Source organism: Callospermophilus lateralis, chromosome 13, assembly GCF_048772815.1.
Source record: "Callospermophilus lateralis isolate mCalLat2 chromosome 13, mCalLat2.hap1, whole genome shotgun sequence".
NCBI lineage: Eukaryota > Metazoa > Chordata > Mammalia > Rodentia > Sciuridae > Callospermophilus > Callospermophilus lateralis.
This window is the reverse complement of record NC_135317.1, coordinates 75105933-75130499: the sequence shown is the minus strand read 5'-3', so window position 1 is coordinate 75130499 and position 24567 is coordinate 75105933. Positions and strand designations below refer to the sequence as shown.

Sequence of the window (24567 nt, the reverse complement as noted above, 5' to 3'; positions counted from 1 at the left end):
CCTAACAATTCAAGTTTCACAACATCTACCACAGATGAAGAACACCACCAGAAAACCATTGTCATTTCTCCATCCAGAATTAACTAGTCACCTGATGGGGGGCCCCCAAGGCAGATAATATTAACTGCTATTTGTTGAAAATAGTGTTATTTAGTGTCTTTTCTTACATGTTTTCTTACTTTTTTTATTACGCTTTTATTATAATCTCTTTGAAGATGATGTTTCCTAGTACATTGTGACAAGTGGAAGTTCACTGACTGCTTTTTTACTTGAGATCTTTCAACAGAAAAATATCAAAGAGGCTCAGATCATGCGCTCCCACCAGAGCACCACGCCCCACAGGCTTGGGATGTGGAAGGTCTTCGGCTCAATTCTTGTCCAGTTGACTTTGGTTACTGCTCTGCTGGATACTGTCCTGGGTGAGTAGTAGGGTGACAGGCCAGATCGTCACCATATAATGAGTTCATCACACACCCTACTTTCCAAGATGCCTCACAGATATTCTTCAGATATGTTGTGGGGCATATGTATGACCTTGGAGTTTAGGGATATTTGTTATAAACCCACAAAGGGATTGTTTCATACATGTTTTTGATACTCCCTTTTAGAATTTTCTCTCCAGAAGTCTGTAAACAATCTAATTTCAAATAAACATGAGTTAGAATAAACGTATTATTACCTACCAGACTATCATGAAGAACTCTCACTGCTTGTGTGGGTTTTCAAAATGTAGGGCCCATGGAGATAATTCTGCTGAGGCCTTTAGAAGATAATATAGTAATTTATTTAATTCTTGCTGGGGAAGTAGAATTAATTTTTTTTTATTTTCCAAGGGCTTCATACATTCTCCACATTGTGATGCTTTGAAAAACATTTTCATTTTTGAGTAGGCAATCTAGTCAAAACCCAAAAGTCCAAAAGAACACAAATGAAGGGCTGCTTCTTATCTCAGCACCTGAGGTAACTAATCTTATATGATGCTTTTTATTAATAAAACAAGTGTTTCTACGAAGGCAAGAGGCAGTGTTACATGGCATGACATAGGCACCTACCTGTATTCTGAGTAGGCAGATGTGGGCAATCTGAGAGAATAAGGAAATTCAGTTCTATTCTCCTATTGTTTTGACAGTTTATCATTTGATCAGGAAAGGATGAATGTCATTTTATTTGTCTTTTTTAAATTACTTTTGATATTGTCATTAATTAAAAAGCATACATTGGTGATCACTCTTTGTATTCATTAACCTTTGGAACAATGGGGGAGGCATGATAAAAAATCCACTACCTGGTCTAAAAATCTTAACTATTCAAACACTGAGATGTCATGTTGCAAGATATAACTTCCGGTTGGTGCTCCTTGTCTTTTTGGTGTCCAGGTGATTGCGGTCTTCCACCCAAGTTGCAGTTTGCTTCTCCACTCAGCCACTTGTATGAGTCCAACTTCAAAGCTGGAACTGTTCTGAAATACGCCTGTCACTCTGGCTACAGGAGAGTCAATTCCAGTCGCGTCACTTGCGGTGCTTATGGTGCATGGATCTACAGTATCTTTTGTATCAGTAAATATCAACATTTCTTCTTACTTTGTTTCCAGAAAGTTGAACAGGAACTTGACAAAGTCAAGTCATAAAAAAAGTCAAAGTCAAAGTCATATGAAAATCTGTAAGTAGTGTTGAAAATTAACAACACCTATACTACATGGAAGAAGTCAATTGAGGATACACCGTGAGATGTTTTTCTCTTTTTCTTTTAAAAACAATTTATGAGATATTTTTCTAACAGTAAGGAAATAGAATTTTCTTTTTTCTTTTATTTTCCTATGGCCAAGGCATGCAAGTTTGAGAAAATACAACTATGTGTACATCAGGCCAATATGTCACAGCCTATATTGTGTAATCACAGAGATTTAATTAAGCCAATATAATTAAGCACAGAGTTTTTCTTTGAAAATACATCAGAATGTGTTTACTTTTATTTCCCCTCATACTACAAATTCAATGAGCCACAATCAGAAGTAAGCATTGAAGCATATATCGATGTATCTGGAAGCAGGAGTTAAAGTTAATCTACCAGAGTTTTTTCTGATGTTATTTCTTGTGAACATTTGGAATCACTAATCATTAATTTAATTTGCTTACTAGAGAAACAATGCAGGAACCCAGGAGAGTTAACCAATGGTAAAGTGGACGTTATGACTGATTTTCTTTTTGGTTCAACCATACAATTCAGCTGCTCAAAGGGGTAAGTGTAAGGTAGACTAGAAGCAATTCTCCTTATGTATTAATTTTCATAAGGAGTTAATTCATTTGTATTTCAAGAATAAAAGTTGGGTATCAATGTCTACATCAAGAATTCTTGCTTCTACCCAGTCCCATTCATCCTGTTTCTCTCTGCCTTCTGACAGTAAGTGACTTTGGTTATTTTCTGATTTATCTTCTTGGGGTTTATTTATATATATATACAACCAAGTACAAATATTTTTGTCAATATTTTGCCTCCTTTTTACATATAAGATATCTGACTGCATGCATTATTTTGAATTTTACTGTTACTTTTTTTTCTCTTAATAATATTGCTATAAACAATATTTTATTTCTAAAACAGTATGTTCCCCCCAAATTCACATCTTGATTTCTAATGTAATCATTTTTGGAGATAGGGACTTTGGTAAGCAATTAGGTCATGAGACTAGAGCTCTCACGAAGGGTTTTGTGTCCTTTAAAATTGGTAATAATTATACACTATTGTATATAATAATAATTAATGTTCATTGAGTGTAAAAGAGTAGGATTTATTCCAGTGAGGAGAAAAGGCAACTCTCACAAGGCAAGAGGGAACCAGATAGGGGTTGCCACTTAGCTGTACTAGTTTAGGGGGGCTTATATAGCTACTGAGCAGGGACATTGGTCAATACCTATGCTAATCAAGTCTTGGGAAAATACCAAGGCTAGTGGTCAAAAATCTATGTTAAACAGGTATTGGAAAAGAGTTAAGGCTACTGTTAGCCTAGGATTCGGTAGCCTTCGATCAGGTCTGTCCCTTCTCCCTTTTCCCTACCTCTCCACAGAACAAGGGAATTGGCTGGAATGTTTGGAATTTTTCTACAGGTTAACTTCATGGAATGGTCTTTACATTTTAAAAGGTCTTTAATTGGGGCCCATTATCTGTACCAGCCTATTCAATCCCCCTTCTGAAGAAGTGCCCCTAACTGCTATTAGGGGAAAGGAGGGAGGAACACTCTGGCAGTTTCAGGCTGAAAATGGGTATTGAACAAGCACAGGATCCTCTGATGGAAGTCTATCTAGGGGCCCCTGGTAGGTGGGGATTTCATTTTGGATTCCATTTGTAGTTTGGGCATCTTGCACATGAGGGAAGTCCAGAGATCCACGGTGTGGCAGTTGGTGGATGACTAGACAAGGTACTTAGGTCAGGGATCATGCCTTCCAAAGGACCCTGAAGGAGCCCCCAAAGATGAAACTAGATTTTCAGCTGCTGTAGTGTTGCTGCAGATCCCAGCCACCTGCCATGCCCCTCTTGTCTCAGAAATTTGAAGAACGAAATCCATGGACAAGGAAGAATGAGTATAAAAGAGTAGAGCATGAAGGAACCTGATATGGGTTGCTCTATTATGAGCAATTATAATGTACCAATAAAAATATGGAGAAAAGAAAGTTGATGTTAATACAATCCATCAAACTTATTAAGATTTCACTCATTTTACACACACTCATTTGTGAGTGTGTTTCATTCCATGTAATTTAAACATATTTATTTGTGTATTTGTGTGACCGCAGCCACGGTCAAGATACAGATTTTGTCTTTCCATAGCAAACACCCTCCCTTCTTCTTCTCTGACCTTGAGAATCTTCTAGTCCATTTCCTCTGTCTATGATTATGTCATTTCAAATGTGCTATATCCACAAAATCACACAGAATGTAACCTTTTGTCATCGGCTCTTTATTACTCAGCACAGTTCTCTTGATATGCACCCGTGGTGTTATGTGCATCAAGTTTTTACATTTTATTGTTGAAACAATTCCATTCTATGGAATTTTCTTCATCATTCATCCATTGAAGGAAACTTGAATTCTTTCCTTTGTGTCTATTATAAATAAAGCAGCTGTAAATGTTCATCTGCAGATTTTTTTTTGGTCTGAACTTAGGTCTTCATTTGTCTGGATCAAATGTCAAGAAATGCAACTTATGAGACACAGTGGTTCAAGTCTAGTAACCATCATATAGTTGCATGTCTGTTTTCTAGAGAGGATGTACCATTTTACATTCCCACCAGAAAATACATGAGTGGATCCATATCACTCACGCCAGCATTTGGTGGTTTCAAAATTTTTAGCTTTAACTGTTCTGACAAATATAATGATAGGGACCTATGCTTTTAATTTGCATTTCTGTAATAGTTAATGATGTCGGATTGAGTATGTTTATATGTGCTTATTTGTTATTTTATGTTCTTTTATGTGAAATATCTGTTCATATTTTCCCTATGTTGAATAGCATTGTTAAGAGTTGACATCCTTGCCTTGTACCCAAACTTTGAGAGAAAACTTCAATCTCCCACCATTATATACCTTAGCTGTAGGATTTTATAGATGCCCCTTATCAAGTTGAGAAAATGTTCCTGTATCCCTCGTTTGCTAGGAGGTATTTATAAAGAATGTCTGTAGAATTTTGTCAATTTTCTTTCTCTGGATGGTTTTCAGATCATTTCAGCATCATTTATTTAAAAGTACATATTTAATCCATTAATATGGGTTAATTTTTTAAAACAATATATTTAATTCTCAAGTGTTATGTGATTCTGTTTGGGACTTTCTATTCAATGATTCTAGTCTGTCTCTAAATTCACACAATGAATTCCTCTCTCTTCTGAGTTTTATAGTATGTAACATAACTTAAAAGTATACCCTCTTTCTCTTCTGCTTTTACTAGTATTTCTGACTATATTTATTTTCCTATACAAACTTTTCAATTATTTGATTTTTACTTTTAATAAATTGGATTAAGTTTTAAATGGCCTTTGGAAAAATAGACATAGTATGATGCTGAAGCTTCAAAACCAAAGCTTTATTATGCCTATATGTCAGTTCTAGTCTTTTGTGTGCATGTATATGTGGGGGGTAATGTATGTGTGTGTGTGTGTGTGTGTGTGTGTGTGTGTGAGAGAGAGAGAGAGAGAGAGAGAGAGAGAGAGAGAGAGAGAGGAGAGTGAGTTTCAGGATAGTTTTAAAGATTTCCCAACTCACATTTTTCAGTTTTAATGTTTACTCTTTGGTATCTCATATTATTTTTATCTTATTTGTGATATTGCAAATGGTGTCCTTTTTTCCATTATACCTACTAACAAATTTTATGTTTATATGTATAAACTATTGATTTCTATATTAATCTCATATACAAGATAATTCTGCATTCTCTTAATTATTTGCACTAGTTTTTAGTTGGAATTTCTTGTGTTTTTCATGTACCGTAATTGTGTAATGTGAACATGATTTTGTTACTTTCTTTTTTCCCAATTTTATTTTTTAAATTTCGTATTGATTATGCTAGCAATTATCTCAAGTAATATACTGATACACTAGACATTGTTTTATTATTCTTAATTTTAGCATTTTTAAATTTAACTTTGGTTGTGCTGTATCTCTGCCTAATCTATTTTATTGAAAATTTTTGACAAGGCTAATTGTCAATTTATTTCTCAATATCATTTTAATGTCTATCAAGAGACTGACTGTCTTAGATATAATAATATCATGTTATATATTTATTTCTCAGGCTACCCTAACAAAATACAGGCTGAGTACTTAAACAATAGAGATTTCTTTTTCATAGCTTCTAGGTCAAGGTCTGTCAAAGTTTAGGCCCAGGTGAGAGCTCTCAGACGGCAGACATCTTTCTGACTTCATATGGCTTTTTTTTTTTTTTTTTAATATTAGATATTGACCCCAGGGGTACTTAACCACTTAGCCACATCCCTGGCCTTTTTATTTTTTATTTTGAGACAGATTCTTGCTAAGTTGCTCAGGGCTTCACTAAGTTGCTGAGGCTGTTCTCGAACTTGTGATCCTCCTGCTTCAGGCTCCCAAATCGCTGGGATTACAGGTGTGCGCCTCCACGCCTGGTTCACATGGCCCTTCCTTGGTGTGTGGTGTGAAGGATTGTTAGATAGCTAGTCAGTCATAAAGGGTACGATGGAAAGGACACTTACAGGTGACTGAGAACCACAGGGGACCCTAGCTGAGAGACAAGCACCTGGAAGATGAGGAAGATGGGGGGTCTAGTATGTTAAGACCTCCCCCAGACATTTCAAGGTCATGTCACACTCCCTCAGGTAGCCTGGACTCTCCCTTATCACCTAAACTGTGTCATAATCCCCAATCACCCTGGCAACCACAACATCAAGACCTCACAAAGTTCTCTGGGAGCTATTCAAAAGGTAATAAATTACGATAGAGGGGACAGGAAATTGAGGCAAAAAATAGAGGAACTCAATTTCCTCAAAAACTTCAACTTTGTGAGCCCCACACCATTCTCTCTTTGAGGCCGTCCAAGCAGATTCTACATTGTCAGTCAAAAGTCAAAATGTGGACCTGGGAAGGACTCTGTGGAAACTTCCCTGGGACCTCCAATAAAACTGAAGGCCAGGAGGAGCATGCTGTCCTTATCTTCTCCTCCTCCTCTGTACCAGCGATTGAACCCAGGGGCACTTAACCACTGAGCCACATCCCCAGCCCTTTTTATGTTTTATTTAGAGATAGGGTCTCCCTAAGTTGCTCAGGACCTCCCTAAGTTGCTGCGGCTGGCTTTGAATTTGGGATCCTCCAGCGTCAGCCTCCCAAGCTGCTGGGATTATAGGCATGTACCCCCATGGTTTTTCCCTATCCCTTCTAATAAACATCCCTGTTATTTTGAGCAATATTTCTGGGCAAGAACCCAGATGAGAAAGGACTGCTGTGGCTGCCTCAGCTGGTCACCGGGCCTGTGCGCTGTAACAGGATGGAGGTGGAGGGAGAGCACAAGCGAGAGAGCTCAGTGATGTCTCTTCTTATAAGGATCAGAGTCCCATGCTCCTACACCTTAATTATTTCCATATGCAAATACATTCATAATAAGGCTTCAACATGTGAATTTAAGAGGCAAGCACATATATTTGGTTTATAACAATGTATAAGATATCATTCCTCATTTTAAAGCATCCTTTCCTAATCAAACAAATTCATTTGACCATGGTATGTTTTTCTTTTAGAGTGTTTCTGTTTTTTGATTAATATTTTATTCATAAAATTTTCATTGATATTCAGGGAAAACAGCCCTAAATAAATAAAATAAAACAGTTTTTTTATGAAAACAGCCTGAAGAAAGACTGGGACTTGTCAAGAGCAAGAACTATGAGATGATAATCAGGCAGCTAATGGTTTATGAGAGTAAGCTGAGCTTCAGAAATCAGAAGAAAGCTCTGAATCAGATGTCAAAGTAGTTTTTATCTGTAATGTGTCTTGATCGTTTATTTCCAAAGAAATTATATAAGAAGCTCAAGTGAACCATTTTCCTGCTATGCACTCTTTGTTTTTTAGCTTATTAGGAAACATGTATAATATCTGAGTATGAAGATCTGGGGATGTACAGCTTGGTTAGGGATTGGTACTATCTGATGTTTGAGAAATTATGTCCAATAATATTTAAATATTAGTAATAATATTTAAATGAATAAGAAAAGTTTTTTAAATGAGTAAATGTGCTCTCTGACTGATACGATGAAATTGAACTGCAAGTTGCCCCAAATAATCAAGAAGATGACGTTGCTTTTATTTTTTTAATCGTGGATAAAACTCCCACTTGTCTGAAGCCCGTTGGCAGTTTATCTTACTGTTTGTAGTAAGATAAATTCCACTGGAATCTTTGACCTCTTTCAGGTATGTCCTCATTGGTTCAACGAATAGTCAGTGTGAGGTCCAAGGTAACGAGGTTGAGTGGAGTGACCCTCTCCCAGAATGTGTAAGTAAGTAAAGATTTTAAGTAGAGATTTCTTTCCTATTCAATACAAATCTAAACCTTATTGGGTCTATCACTCTCTGAACCTCCAATTCCCCTTGGGCCCTCTCTCTGTTTTCATTTTCAGAAACATTAGATTTGTCGTGATGCTCTTTTGATATTTCTTTCTCTTCACTCACTCTTCTCAGTTGTCAAGTGTGAGTCCCCTCCAGAAATCAGTAACGGGAAGCACGGTGGTGGAGATGAAGACCTCTACACATTTGGATCCTCTGTCACCTACAGCTGTGATCCCAACTTCTCACTCATAGGCAATGCCACCATTTACTGCATGGTAGAGAATAAAACATTAGGTGTCTGGAGACCAAACCCTCCTGTATGTAAAAGTAAGACACATAATGCATTTGAATTCTCTGTTCTCTTGTTTAAAAGAAAAATGGGAAATGTATTTCCAGGAGGAAATAGAAGGTCTTAGAGACAGAGTTAAATGTTTCAGTGATAAAATGACTCGGGTTCAGCCTTCTTACATGCTACGTTAGTCGGGGTTGCATAGACTATGCTGTGATAAGAAGTCATAGCAATATCTCCTGCACTTTTTATAGCAAAAGTTTCTCAAGCTCTTTCTTCTTTGCACTGCTAGTCTGGAAAACTTGTTTGTGCCTCATGCCAAGAAATTCTGTTGATCCTGGATGAAATGGAGACACAGGGTGACACTAGTAATATCAACCACTCATGCCTATGGAGCTAACAGAACTGTATCAATTTCAGCAGGTTAATAGGAAAGGATAAAGAATATACCTGACTCCAAACTGTCAAGGGAAGCGAAAAGAGATGTCCAGCCAGTTTCAGTAATAACTCAACTTGCAGTTTAGCCATCTTTCTTTTTGACAAAGTGCTTTAAAAACTCTGTATCATTTACTCCTTCCTGGCTCAGTACAGGATCCACCAACACTAGAACAGGACAGCTTCCTCGTGAAAAGAGTAGAAAATGCTTGGAGTCAGGTCTGTGGGAGGTAGTAAGGCAGGAGCTGAAGTTGGAAAGGTTGGCAAAGGTCTTGCAATGAACAGCCTGTGTGCCACTCAGGAGTTCAGAGTAAGGTGAAGGGGAGGCATTGAATACGTGGTAATTTAAGTGGGGCCAACACAACTGACAGGTACGTCTGTTGCTACCATCCAGACAAGAAGTAAAGGGGGCTTCAACTATAGCGATGGCAGTGGGCCTGGAAAGAAGTCAAAAGAAATCCATGGGGCAGGATTGCCGGGACTCGATGCCTGGCTGGTTGGGGATTGGGACATGGGTGGCATTTTTTCTGTTTGGGAGGCAGCTCTCAGGTGCCCTAGTTGCCTCTTCATGATCACCATGTCATTACTATGGGCCACTCATCCACAACCAAAATCAACCTGGAAATTTTTTTTATTGGTTCTTTTTAGATATACATGACAGTAGAATGTAGTTTGGCTTATTATACATACATAGAGTATGACTTATACTAATTAGGATCCTTTTGTGGTTGTACATGATGTGGTATTACCCTGGTCATGTATTCAAATGCAAGGATAGGAAAATTATGTCCAATTAATTCGACTCTCCTTCCTACTCCTCTCCCTGCTCCATTCCCTTCATTCCCTTTTGTCTAATTCAATAGAATTTTATTCTTCCTCTCCCCACCCTCCTTTATCATGGGTTATCATTTACATGTCAGAAAGAATATTTGGCCTTTGGTTTTTTGGGAACTGGTTTATTTAACTTAGCATAATATTCTCCAGTTCCATCCATTTGCCAGCAAATGCCATAATTTCATTCTTTTTTCTGACTAAAATTCCATTGTGTATATATACCACATTTTCTTTATCCATTTATCTGTTGAAGGGCACCTAGGTTGGTTTCATAACATGGCTATTAGTGAATTGGAGCTGCTGTCAACATTGATGTGGATACATCACTGTAGCATGCTGATTTTAAGTCCTTTGGATATAAAGTGAGGGATGGAATAACTGGGTCAAATGGTGGTTCCATTCCGAGTTTTCTAAGGAATCTCCATACTGCTTTCTGTAGTGATCAATCTGGAAATTAGGCCATGATAATGGGAAGATCTGGGAACTTGGAGATTCAAGCTGCAAGTTTAGATATTGCTAGTTATTATCAATGAGAAAGTTGGAGCACTTTATCTACAATGACCAATACAATGACTTCTCAGTTATCTGAGATTCCTTGAGAGACTGAAGGAATATATAAAGCTTTAAAATATTTTATGTGTACCTACTCAATAGAAAGTTGTATAAGACCTTCCTTGGAGATATACCAAAACTCACCATCACATCTTTATTTCTCTCTCTCTCTCTCTCTCTCTCTCTCTCTCTCTCTCTCTCAGATATCTTTTTCTATACTCCTGTTGAAATATTCTGCCATCAGCCACAGATTCCAAAGGGAATCTTTATCTCTGGATTCAAACCCTTCTATACTCACAAAGACTCTATTGTGATAAGCTGCAAGAAAGGTTACGTCCTCCGAGGGAGTAATTTAATCCACTGTGAAGCTCATAATGAGTGGTACCCCTCTGTTCCCACCTGTGAACTCAGTGAGTATAAACTATGAAGGGACTGTAATATTTGTCATGTGAAGTTATCAGAAGCATGAGTGTGGGGGCATCCTTCTGGGCTCAAGGCTATTTAAAACCCAATAATCATATAAATTAAATATACTTTTCCCCAATTTTCTTGTTAGAAGGAAGATTTTCTTCTTAATAATCTCTTGATATTATTTGTAAGGTTTAATATATATCATATAGTTGTCATGTCAATGACTTTGTTCATACTGTAGATTATATATGTATTGTAAACGTTTTACAGGAGGTGATAGAAAAATTTCCCATTCCCCTGAATTGAACAAAATATGAGTATTTCTTGAAAGATGGAAATAAAATTCCATCTAGTATTTCCTTTCTTAATGTCACAGAGGTGCTTTATGGGCTAGCATTTGCCTTGAGATCTGGACACTGTGAATATCTACAGATCGCTGGTAACATTAGGGACACTCTTTGCTAACATTGACTTAGCACTTCCTACATGCACACAGTATCTCAGTGCTTAATAGCTATGAATTCACTCAGCATTCACAGCAGTCCTAAAAAAGAGTTACTGTTTTTAATCCTGTTTCAAAGAGGAGAAAACGGAGAGAGACATTAAGGAAATGGCCCAAGTTCACATGGTTATCAGTGGTGGAAGTCTCCATTGTATTGAGGCTTATCTATTCCCTTCTGCCACCACAAGAAGTTAGTCATCATTCAAAATGTGCAGCAATGAAATACAATGAATATGTAACTTGACAGATACCCATCCCCTCATCAATCCCCATGAACCATTGACGCAAGGTTGAGTAGAAGAAAGACAAGGTCATAGGCTCAGGTGCACATATGTATATGGGGCTTGATTTGAGGCCAGTTCTGAAATTCCAGGTGACCGTCAAATTGTCAAGGGAAATGCCTCTTATTTTCATTTCCCATTAGGCAAAGATACCAGTGAAAGACTTTCCTTAGAGCAAACGTCTGCTGTGCATTCTGAGGGATCCTAATGCCTCTCCTGAACATGGGTCATCCTGAATGATAATGAATTGGAAGGGAGACATAAGGTCCTATAGAGTTGGACCAACACCTAGAACTGTCTCCTTTTTGTACAGTGGCAGGAAGTACTAATCCCTCAGTAATAGCCACGTCAAGATTATGTGCATTTAATGCTTGACATCAATCTGTCAGGCAGTAATGCTGTGAAGTCTCTTTCTGATATTCCCATTAATCTTGCCATCTGTTTTTTTATTAATAAGTATGTGATCTTCTTTTATTTTTTGCATGTGTGACATGAAATCCCTATAACAGTTTTCTTTTACATTTGTGTTTCCTTTATGATCAGATGGTTGTTCAGACTTACCAGAAATTCCTGGTGCTTTCTTGGAGAAACATATCTATGCTCAGAAAACTCAGGAATTATTTGAAATTGGGACAAAGTTGAAATATCAGTGTAAGCCTGGCTATCACGCAGCAGATGAGCTGACTGTGACTTGTCAGCAAAATTTGATATGGACAGCTTCCAAAGGATGTGAGAGTAAGTGAATTTTGTTTTGTTTTGTTTTGTTTTCCCCCCTGGTGTATGTGCTTGTGTGTCTACTTGTCTATTAAAAATGTTAAGCATGATCCTTGAAATTCTCCAGGTTTGGCTTCATTGCATAGGATATATCCAGTTTTTATAAATGTTTTGTGTGCTCTTTAAAATATATGTATTTTGTAGTTGTTGATTTTGTGATTTTTATGTATGTCAGTTATTTCTAAATTTTTTTATGTTGCTGTTCAAATTTATACCTATTTACTTGTCTCTCTGTCACTGAAGATTTATTTAATTATGGATTTGTTTTTTAATTTTTTAGTGTTTTTTTTAAATAAACTTTTTTGAGATGGCATTATTAAATGAATACATATTTAGAATGATTTGTTTCCCTGATGAATTTAACTTTTTACTAGTGTATAGGTAATAACCCTCTTTATACTATAGTTATCTTTAAATTTTACTTTTATATTTAGTCTACCTCTAACAGCTTTATTTCAGTTTGTGTTTGCATGGGTCATCTCAACCTCATACTCTAATAGGGTCTTTAATTCTTCATGTCATCACCCCCACTGTTTATCTACTTCTCATTGAAGGAAAAACGAAGAATGTGAACTACATTGCCCACAACTGCAAAATCAATTCCTCATTTTAAAGACTTATAATGAAGAAGTCAAAGGCAAATTAAGTGGTAGCACTTTAACCAAACAGTTATATTACTTGATATTTTTATATTACTTGAAAATTTTCATGAATTGGAGAAGATCCCCTTGGTAGAACTTTTCCTTCAATTTCTTTCCTTTTAAAAATTATTCCACAAAAAAGAAATATTTATGGGTTACCATGTGATGTTTTAATACATATAAATTGTGCAATATTTAAATCAAGTAAGCATAAATATCTCATTTATTACTTTTTTATGGTAGAACCACTAAAAATTCTTTCCTTAAGCTTTTAAGAAATAGTCAGTGTATTATTGTTATCTAGCCATGCTTCTCTACCATAGCACACTAGAACTCATTTCTCCTGTAAACTTTAATTTGGTCACCTATTGAGCCACTTTTCCTCATCTCTCCCACCTCCCCACTCTCCCTGCCTCAGGTAACTACTATTCTACTCTTAGCTTCTATGAGACTAACTTTTTACATTCCATTTATGAGTAAAATCATGCAATATTTGTATGTTAATGCCTGGCTTCTCCAAAACACTTTATTACCTAATTTTCCTTTGACCTTATTCTTCATTAGTAGTCTTTAAAAATGAGGTATTGAATTTTCAGTGTTGGGCTCTGCAGTTCATACTTAATGATCTCCACTTCCATCCACTTGCTGCAAATGACAGAACTTCATCCCATTTTGGCTGAAAAGAATTCTCAGAGGTTTATCTTTCCCTCAACTCCCCAAAACCAAAATTCGACCTTCTGCTTCAATGAGTTGGATTATTGGAATCAGAGTCAGAGCTTTAGCCAAAGGCATATCTCCCTTGTGATTTCATTAAACTTGAACATCCATTTTTATCTATCAGAAATGTGTTGCCCAACACCAAATCTGGAGAAAATCAAAATCGTACGTGAAAAGAGGGATTTCACTACTGTGTGTGCCTATGTTTCTGGAGACTTTATTTTCTATATGTGTGAAGAAGGCTACTACACTGCTTCTTCTAATGGAAAGAGTACATGCCAAGAAGATGGCACCTGGAAGCCTCAAATTCCAGAATGTAAACCAGGTAAGAATTTTGAGAGAATTTATTATTTCCTTGGATCCTTCAAATATAGTCCTGCAGAAGAGTTAGCTTCTTAAAATCAGGTAAATAAAGGATCGTTCTTCTATAAAGGTTTTTTTTTTAAATAAATGTTCATAATTTTTAAATTATTTCATTTTTAGAAAATACAGCATTTCAAAATTGTTGAGTTTTTCAGCATTTACAGAAATCATCCTTCAACATAGGACTATCACCCCCAGTGCATTCAACTCATTGAAAACTTTCACATAGTTTTGTGAAACCTGAGACAGTGCCCTTCCAATGGAACTATTCCATTATTTCACAGTCTTTGGTTCAACACTGTAACCATTGTCTAAATTCTAACACTCAGTAGTTATGTCCTTATGGTGCTGTGTTTATGGGAAGCCGGAGAAAGATTGGGGATCCTGCATCTATTTGAAGTCTTTACACTTTCCACAGATGAACATTTCTGAACTTAGCCTGAAGTCTATTGAGAATGATTTAACCAGGACTCTGTCGCTGAACTCATCCTTTCATCCCCAAATTCCTGTGATCCATGTTGAAAAATATTTCCTATAAAAAGGGAGAATTCTCTCAACTCAAGTTGCTTTTCTCCCACCAAGTATTTATCCACCGAGCATTTCACATTGAAAGCAATGGGATTGTTTTGAGTTTTGCCAAGTTCTCCAAGGGGACAGAATTTGAATGGGAACACTGGAACCTGCTACATATCACCAGACTTGGGCCCCGAGAATGTGGATGAGACTGTTGGTAGGATGGTAAATTAGTACAACTACAATGGAAATCAGTATGGAGTTTCCTCAAAATACTAGGCATGGAACCACAGTAGGACCCAGCTCTACCACTTCCCAGTATTTATTCTGAAGAATTAAAGTCGTCATACAATAATGATATGTGCATATCCATGTGTATAGCAACATGGTTCACAATAGCCAAACTATAAAATCAGTCTTGTTTTATATCAGTAAATAGATGGATAAAGAAAATATGGCATATATACACAATGGTGTTTTATTCAATCATAAATAAGAATGAAATTATGTCATTTGCAGGAAAATAAGTGGAACTGGAGACATTATGTTAAATGAAATAAGCCAAATTTAGAAAGTCAAGGGCCATGTTTTCTCTCGTGTTTGGAAGTTAGAGAGGAAAAAGGAAAAGAAAACTTTGTGTGCAGGAGTGGACAAGTATCTCATGAAAATTGAAAAGAGATCACTAGAGTAGAAGAAAAGGGGGATCAAGGGGAGGTGGGGGGAAGGTAAAATACTGGGGTATGATACTGGCCAAATGTATACTGTTAAACCATGAACATGCACAAATATGTACCAATGGATCCTACCATTGTGTTTAATTATAACACAATAATAATACGGATAAAAACCAAATCATCAGACTTGGAGGAGTCTTCTTAATATAAAACTATAAGCTCAAACTCTTCCCTCTCTTTCACCATCCAAATGTGAAGTTCACCTTCCAGAATTTCCCCTAGACATCATAAGAAGTGTCTTTAAATACTGCTGTTTTAGTCTGATTATCTGTCTCAAAAGTTCTTTTGTTGGAAATTTAATCTCCAGTCCAACATTAGTATGCAGTGGGACATGGGGCCTCTAAGAAGTGATTGGGTCCAAGGGATGAAGCCCTTATGAATGGATTAGTTCCATTATTTTGTGAGTGGTTCAGTTATCAGGCAAATGGGTTGTTATAAAAGTGAGTTCAACTAGGTCTGCTCTCTCTCATTGGCTTATTCACACTCTTTCATCTTATGCCACATTGTTACATGGCACAAAGGCCCTTGCCAGCCTCCAGAACCATATAGTTAAGTAACAATTTTTCTCTATAAAATCACCCAGTGTATGCCATTCAGTTAGAGCAACAGATGATGAATTAAGATAGAAAATCAGTACTGAGGAATGGGGTTGTGGCTATAACAAATACATAAAAATGTAGAAGTGGTTTTTGAACTGGCTAATGGGTGGAGATTGAAATAATCTTGAAACAAATGCTGGTAAAATCCTGTATTGTCCTGAACTGACCATTGAGAGGGGATTATGGTGAGAGCCCAGAAATAAGAGACTAGGGAAAGTCTGGAGCTTCTTAAGAGATTACTTAAGTGGTTGTGATGAAAATGTTGTTAGAAATATGGACAGCAAAAGTCAGTCTTGTGTTGAAAACAATCACCAGTGCAACAGTATTATGAGGTAAGGATTTCATGAGGTAATTGAGCATGAGAAGAGAGACCTCATGGACAGATTAATGCCCTAGTCATGGAAGTGAATGAATCAATTGTAAGAGAGGGTTTTATAAAACTTGGTTCAGTGGGCTCTGCCCTCTTTTGCCTATTCACCTTCAATTATGTATGATGTAGTATGAAGTTACTCAATGGATGCAGGTCCCATTCTCTTGGATGTCACAGGCTCAAAAACCATGAGCTAAATAAACTTCTTTCTCTATAAATTACCCAGTCTGAAGTATTCTATTATAAACAGAAAATAAACTTAGACACCTTCTTATCCTGAAGCTACATATGAGTGTATTGAAGGATATACTTTAGTTGAATTTGCTATCACTCATGCAAAACTTTTGGTGGCTACCTTCACCTTTCGAAAGTAAAGGTAACTCCAGTTCCACTCATAGTCCATTGAAGGTAGAGTTACAAAACATTGAGAGCAATGTTTCCTGCTGATCAGAGACTCCTAAATTTTACCTTTTAATTTTGTATTTGGATTATTTAAATCATGACTGGTAATCTTTAAAATCCATTGACAAAGACATTAAAAAATGAAATTTACTTCCCACTCCAGAACCCTATGGATACAATTATCCCATCTCTAAGGGCAGCCACTACAACTAGGTTGCTTTGTATCTTTCCAGAATGTCCAGACACAATGTGTTTTATTTGAGAATCTTTGTGTTGCTAGTAAAACTCTCATGAGAATCTTGAGTTCTTTCCAACTATCCAAGAGAGAGGAATGTCAAGTGTAAATTCCCAAGTTATGAGGTGTTGAATTACGTCCACTAAAACCTCATGATGGCCACCATTTTCCCCATGATCTTCCCATTTCCACTTTTGATGACCCAGTGATGATCCTGATTGGTCACTGATGCTGAAAGAAGATGAATAAAGATAGGATCTGTCTCTACGTTGTGCTACCAAATGCCACTATCTCCACTGCACCCAGGAAGATTAATAAGGCTGAGACAATGAAAAGTACATATAAAGATAAAATAATAATAGTAATTAATTCATATGGTTGAAACAAGGATTAAATGAGATAAGGCCAATAAAAACTTAGAAAATAGATGCTTATATTACTCAATAAATATTTATGACTATTATAAGTACTAAAAATGAAAGACTTTAGAACAACTTGAGGAGCCTAAGTATAATTATGATCAAAGTTTGTCTTATACTGTTTTTATGCCTTTTTCTGAAAAAACACAAGAATCAAAATATGTTTCCCTTTTAGTTCTGTGTCCAAAACCAACGATAGAAAATGGGAGGCTGGCCAGGGAGAAGGATCATTATGTTGCAATGGAAAACATCACCATCCAGTGTGACTTTGGCTATAATGTGGTTGGTTCTCAAAGTATCACTTGCTCAGTGAACAAAACCTGGTACCCAGAGGTGCCCAAGTGTAAGAAGGTAAGTGGAACAATTCAGAGGAGTTCTGGGCTTTCAATCCCTGAAAATGGAAGCCTCCCCCAAAGTTCTGTCCCTGTCAACAATGATCTGACTTTTGTCGGGATCCCTACCTAATGTATCAAAATTAGCCATTTCAATCTCAAAGTACTATGGTGAGCTGGGAGAAGCAGGTTTTTTGACTCTGGGGCTAGAGCCAAATCTCTACTCTAGGCCCAGATCCCCTGACCCCTAACTCCACATCTTCTACAGTAAGTGTCCTGCATTTGCTCCATTTCTAGTTGGTCAGCAGAATATCCCACAGCTGCCATGATGGAGGTGTTCTGGGTTGCTTTGCCTCTTTTCGGCTTTGATTGTGCCTGATTGCTGCTCAAGAGCAGATTGGGGCTTGGCCAGCAGCTGACACCTGATCAGAGGCAAAGTCTCTTCTGACTTCCCTTCCTTTTCATAGACCAGTCTTCAGGTCAATCTCACTTTTGCCAGTTATTCCTCTCAGAATGCACCCCCTCCTCATTTCTCTCTTTTAATCATCTTTAGGAGGTTCCAGAAGGCTGTGAACAAGTGATCATAGGCAGAAAACTCATGCAGTGTCTTCCAAACCCGGAAGAGGTGAAAATGGCCCTGCAGATATATAAACTGTCTCTGCAGATTGAGCGTTTGGAACAAGAGAAAGATAAATGCATAAAGCTAAGGGAGAATATTTTTGAACAAGAGAAATCAGAGGAGTTAGTTTTGCCTTTAAATTAATATGAAGAATCTCCTCAACAACTCTACTCTTGAGCACATCACTTATAGTAATGTTTCTGGGCTTGGGAAATTTCATATGATTATTGTAAATAAAAAAAAGATATATTTAACTGTTGATCATCTCACTGCGTCTACTTTTCTTAACTCACAGTGTTGGTCAAATAAATAATCACTCATCAAATATCAGTTTGTGTTGTCATCCTAGTCAGCATGCCACATAAATATCACACACCCAGTACACAGATCTGCTGTTTACAATGCCTGTAATTAATTTTACATCCCTTAGAAAGGATGGAAACTAGGAAACTCAAATTGTTCATACCACTACCTTTCCCTAGTGCCTTTACTGCACATCTCCCATGTCCAGAACCTGCCTCTCTGACTGCAGGAAAAACGGTCCAAATCCAATAGACTTTCAAAGTAGACACTCTTTGGTAATAAAAACCAGAGAGAAGAAAAACCTTACTGAAAAAATAAAATAAATATAAAAAAATAAAGAAGTGACAGTAACAACAACAACAAAAAAACCCGTACTGAAATTGTTCAGATGCTTTGGTGAAATTATCCCCTTCAGGGCACTGACTTGACTCTACCCTGGCCAAGACTTGTGTTCTCAATTTTGCCATTAGAGATTAGCACTTTATATGAATGGAATCTACATCATTCATTCTTTCAATCTTATTTTTCCCCTAAATCTTGTATTTGTGAGATTTATCCTTGTTGCGTAAGGTTAAGATTCATATATTTTCATTTCTAGTTAGTATTCCAGGATCATGTCCAGTATTCCAGGATCATACCACAATTTACTTGCTTTTTTTTTTTTTTGATAGACATTTGGGTGATTTTCAGTTTTTTAATATTATGAATAGAGCTACAATGAACATTTTTCCATGTGCCTTCTGCTACATGTATGCATTTTGAATCTAAGGGTGAAATTGCTGGCTCATAGTGGTTATGTATTTGCTCAGCAGATTTCCAAAGTGGTCGCCCCTACCTGCGTGTTTCCAAGTGGGAACCTTTGGAAAGGGAGCTTTCTAGCCAACACTTGCCTGTTATTGTGTTTCTTCTTTAAGAGAATTCTGTTGGATGTTGTTTCACCCACGGGCCAGTTGTGCCAGAGTTGTGGGGCCGGTTCTTGAGAGGCCAGAGAAAGCGCCTGGAGACATCATGGGGGACATGATTTATTGAGAAACATATATAAGAGGTCAGTGGCTCCTCCAAGAAGAGGCCAGTGGTGACAGGCTGACAGATAGTACCTTTGTCCCTCAGGGTGCTTTGTCAAGCAGTGCCTCCTCTTCCTCAGGGTGCTGTGTCCAGTGGCCGCTAGCTGGATGAGTGACAGGTATTCTTTCCACACAGTGCCCTCAGTTCTGCACCCACCCCCACTCAGGGGTCTTATACGTTTGGCTGCAGAAGCAGTGACATTGTCAGATCAGCTGGCTTAATGAGCTTGTCTGACCTTTATCCCAAGAAGCAACTCTCCCAGCATACGTGCAAGAAAATAGCTTTCTGCAGACAACACTAACTTGCCCTGATTCCCAGTGTGCATAGGAGGAAGCCAGTGTCCTTCAAGGTAATATACAGCTGAACATTTGGGCCCAGGCTTGCTCTCAGTGTTTTCTTAACTTGGCTAGGTTTAGGGGAACAGAAAGGAGCCATTCACTGACATGAAAGTTTTAATGTCCCCCTTTGCTTTAGGGACGATCTGGATGTAAAGTATTACAAAATTGTGCTTCTAATACTTACCTCCCTGGTAATCAATAAACTATATTTCACATGTTTACCGAATATTTAGATATTTTGTTAAGTATTAGTTCATGTCACCTATTTTTTTCCATTGGCTAATTAAAATGTAGTTGTAGAGATTTGGATAAAAGTTCTTTGTATTAAAATATTTATTCTTACCCTCTGATATCCATTTTTCTTTCATAAGACTTTCCTAAGGTCTCTTGATAAAAATAAATTCCTAATTTGATTATAGTACAATGCAGTCAATCTTTTATATTTGTGGGCTCCACATTCATGGATTCAACCAGCTGTGGGTGAAAGATATTTCACCCCCAAACTGGCATCTGTTCTGAACACATGCAAACTTATTTTTCTTGTTATTCTTCCCAAAGCAAAATAGTGTAACAACCATTTACATAGCAATTATATTGTAAGAGATACTATACATTATGTAGAACTGATTTAAAATATACAGGAGGATATGCATTGGTAAAACAAACATTATGTCATTTTATTAAAGGGACTTAAACAGATATGGGGATCTGTCAGAATCCTAGACCCAATTCCCCACATGTATCAAGATACAACTGCATTTCAAGTGTTTTCCTTTCAATTAATATTTTCTTGTACCCCACTAGAGGAGTCTATGCTTCCTCCAAGGGCATATATTTACTCATGTTTTCTTTTATGAGATACATGATTTTTACTTTCATATTTACTTCTATGACCCACATGAATTTGCTATGGTGTGAAGTAAAGAACCAGGTGTCTTTTTTCCATATGGATATTCAGTAACTGTAGCATCTTTCATCAAAAAGATCATTCTTTTGTCATTGCTCTGTAGTGTCATGTTGTCATAAACCAAATGACCACATATATTTGGGTTTTATTAATTGATGCTTGGTTGTTAATTCTTGATGTATTTAATTACACCGATAGAATAGTTTGTCAACTTCCACCAAAATTCTACTGAAAATTTTCATTAGGATGCATTTTACTATTAGCTTTCAGTGAAGAGGCCTTATACATCTTAACTTGTTTTATTCCTAGGCATCTTTAATTTAAAATTATATATTTTATTATTCTTTTATATAAATTTCTAAAAAGTATATTACTTATTTTTTATCATTGATCTATTATTTGCTAGCTCTTAAAAATCTAATAAATTTTCTACATGTTTTTAGATATTTTAAGTCCCTAATTATGCCACTGGTGAATAATTAAAGTTTGAATTTTTTGGCACTCTCTCTGCTATTGATTTGTCTGTTTTGTTGTTGTTGTTGTTTGTTTGCTTGTCTATATATCTCTGCCTATCATTTGGTGCTCTATTCCCATGGATATGATCTCTGATTCCATGTGAAATGGAAGTGCTGATAGTTAATGATAGCTGTCTCATTATTGATCTCAGAAGGAAATTCTTTACTAATTCACTATCATGTAGTGTGTCTGACGTAGAATATTTGTAGAAGCTTTTAATAAGACTGCAGAAGCTGGGTGCAATGGTTGCATACCTGTAATCTAGAGGCTGAGGCAAGAGGATCACAGTTCAAAGCCATCCTCAGCAACTCAGCGAGGCCTAAGCAACTCAGTGGACCCTTTCTCTAAATAAAACACAAAAAATGGCTGAGGATGTTGCTCAGTGGTTAAGTACCCCTGTTTTCAGTCCCCACTACCAGAGAGAGAAAGGGGGGGGGGAGAGAGAGAGAGAGAGAGAGAGAGAGAGAGAGAGAGAGAGATATTGCAGAAGTTCCCTTCCATTTAGAATTTTCTAAGTGCTTTCCATTTTTATCATAAAACATGTAGAGATTTATCAAATGCTTTTTCTGCATTTGATCTATAGTTCAAAAACATTTTTTAGGTCATGGAGAGAATGCTCTAATGTTATTCATTGTTGTATAGTAAATCCCAAACCTACAACTTAAAATAGTAACACTATTACTTTGTTCATAAATAAAACTTGAGCAACACTTGGTGGGTGATGACTTTGCTCTACTCAGCATCATCTGCAGTGTTATCAAAACTGGGGAATGGAATCTTCTAGAGATGGGCTGACTCATTAGCAGGTCTGATGCCTGAGTTGGAAAACTCTACAAACTGTGGACTAGAGTCCCCAGGGCTCCACAGCCATCTCTATCTTTATGTGACATCTGCCCTTGTTCTCACTAGTTGGACCACTTCAGGGATCTCCTACTACCAGGTACTATTTTACAAGATATAGTATCTATATAGGTTAAAACTCCAGTCCACATGGTATCCTTTCTCAGTTGCCTGGTCATTCAATAGGCCATCCCACTCTCTTCTAAGGTCAGTTCCTTCCGTGGTATGGGATAGCAGGTAAGACCAGTGAAGCTCCTGAACAACTGTCCATTGCCTTTCTTTTTGCTGTTATTAAAGTAAATTTCTTAATCAGAGGCAATACTGTGTGTCCTACCATGATAGGAACAGGCATTCAATTCACACTTGGTATATCTGGAAGAAATATGGCCACAGGAATGCAAGTCTAAATCCAGAAAGAACCTACTGCTAAAAAAGTCAACATTATTCACCATGATGGGAAATCAAGTGATTGGCTGGAATATTGTATCTGGATGTGGTATCATAATGGATGTTGGTAAATAAAAATGCTAGTTCTAAATAAAAGTGCTAGTTCTGCAAACAGAATCTTTTAGCATCAGTTAGTGCATTAATCCTCTGATAGGGATTAATTGGGTGATAACTGTAGGCAAGTGGGTGTGGCTGGAGGTGGATCATTGGGAGCTTGTCTTTGGAGTGTATTTGGGAGCTTGAACTTAGTCTCTCTCTCTCTCTCTCTCTCTCTCTCTCTCTCTCTCTCTCCACCCACCCCCCGCCCTTCTTCTTGGTACCTTGATCCACTCTCATTTTTCAGCCAAAAGGTAGAGACACAGGACAGGAATATCTCACAGACCTAATTTTTCCAGCCTCTATTTCCATATTTTTGTGCAATAAATATTATGTTCCTTTTTGGATATATCAGTGGAAATATTCTTCCAGTTACCTCTCATGGATGAGGGGAGTCACAAGAGAAAACAAGCACTATAGCATCTTTTTAAAAAATATTTATTTTTTAGTTGTAGCTGGACACAATACCTTTTATTTTATTTATTTATATGTGGTACTGAGGATCAAACCCAGGGTCTCGAGCACTCTACCACTGAGCCAAACCCCAGCCCCCACTATAGCATCTTAATGAAATTGAAGACAAGCTAAGTAGTAGAAGGAGATAACTACACACATTGTGACTTTTTTTCTGTAGCTAATCATTTGCAGGGATAATGACTTGCTATTTTTTTTTTCACTCCCACTCATCCCACCTGACCAGCTAAGCACCAACCACACTGCTGGAACTTGGGATTTTTAGTAGAGCTTGAAATGAAAGGATGTCATAATAAATTCTTTCATTCTGAGAGAAAGAACCCAAGGCAGCTCTACAGAATCTTCTCACTCAGACACCTAAAGGTCAGTGATTTGCTAAACACTCAAACTACCTTGTGGGGAAAATAGTCTTCGGTCATTTTGAGGAGGGCAAAATGCAAAGGATAAGACTGAGAGATATCCTCAAGTTTATGTTCATCAGAAATCCTTTTGGGATTATTGCATCACTTGCTAAAAAGAAAATGAGTTGTGTGACGTAATGTTTTTGTTTTTTGTGAATGGGGAAATAATAATGCTTACCAATGAAGTCAGTTGGAAAGTGAATTAGAAGTTGGTGCTGTTATTTCTACCATCCTGAAATATAAATGTGTTGGTTGGTGTTCAGCTCACCTACCATAGCTGGAAATAGAAACAAGAAGTAAACCAGGCTTCCCAGGGTGGGTGGAGGAGTTAGAAAGTGGGATGCTGGTTTTCAGAGACTCCAGTGAGCAGAATTATAAAGTTTCTCTTTGGAGACTCCATCCACAAGCCCTCAGCCTTTGAGAACAAAGATCTTTAGATTTGATAAAGGGACACCTGTCACCTGTACCCATTCTCTCAATCAATAAAATTAGTCCTCTTCACCTCTTTTCTCTCCTTCTCTTTCCAGAATTGGCAATCTGTTGCTGCTTCCTAAAATTCCCTTCTCCCTTGATAGAGCACAGCACAGGGATATTTTGATCATCATTTTGTCTTTGTCAATCTTCGACTGACTTCTGTAGGGAAGGGAAAATTTCTTCAACCCTTATGAGGTTCCTGGAGGTTTGAAAGAGAAAACACAGAGAGATTAACCGGGGCGGGGGGTGGACATAAAAAATGTACTTAAAGTTTTACATGACACAGGCACCATCAGAAATGAAGATCAAAGACTCATAGAAAACTGCTTATTTTTATGCTTAGCCTTGAAGAATGGACACACATATAGAAATGTCATTGGGCAAATGGGTTAGATCTAAAGGTAATAGAAAGGGTGGGGAAATCAGCAAAGCATAGATGTTGGGATTCTTCTTGGTCTCTCTGTGTGTCATTCATTCCTCTGAAGTATGGGGAAAAATTTCTTGAAATAAGAGTCTCATGACTTAGTATCTGACAAGGTAGGTCAGAGAATGACTTTATGGACAGCTCTTATAAGAAAGGCAGGTGATAGAGTAACATTTCTACCATTTACGGTAAAAGAGAA

The 24567-nt window shown here is 37.3% G+C and overlaps 1 protein-coding gene across 1 annotated transcript in view; it reads left to right on the top strand.

The window, feature by feature from the left end:
* The first annotated feature begins 310 nt into the window (after positions 1-310).
* Positions 311-24567, top strand: part of LOC143412096 (zona pellucida sperm-binding protein 3 receptor-like) — a 41752-nt gene continuing 17495 nt past the window's right edge. Inside the window, exons 1-8 of the mRNA XM_076872916.1 lie at positions 311-419; positions 1377-1556; positions 2139-2238; positions 7927-8012; positions 8194-8388; positions 10399-10581; positions 11909-12100; positions 13622-13822. Of these exons, the coding sequence (XP_076729031.1) occupies positions 311-419; positions 1377-1556; positions 2139-2238; positions 7927-8012; positions 8194-8388; positions 10399-10581; positions 11909-12100; positions 13622-13822 (1246 nt within the window). The remainder of the gene's footprint in view (positions 420-1376; positions 1557-2138; positions 2239-7926; positions 8013-8193; positions 8389-10398; positions 10582-11908; positions 12101-13621; positions 13823-24567) is intronic.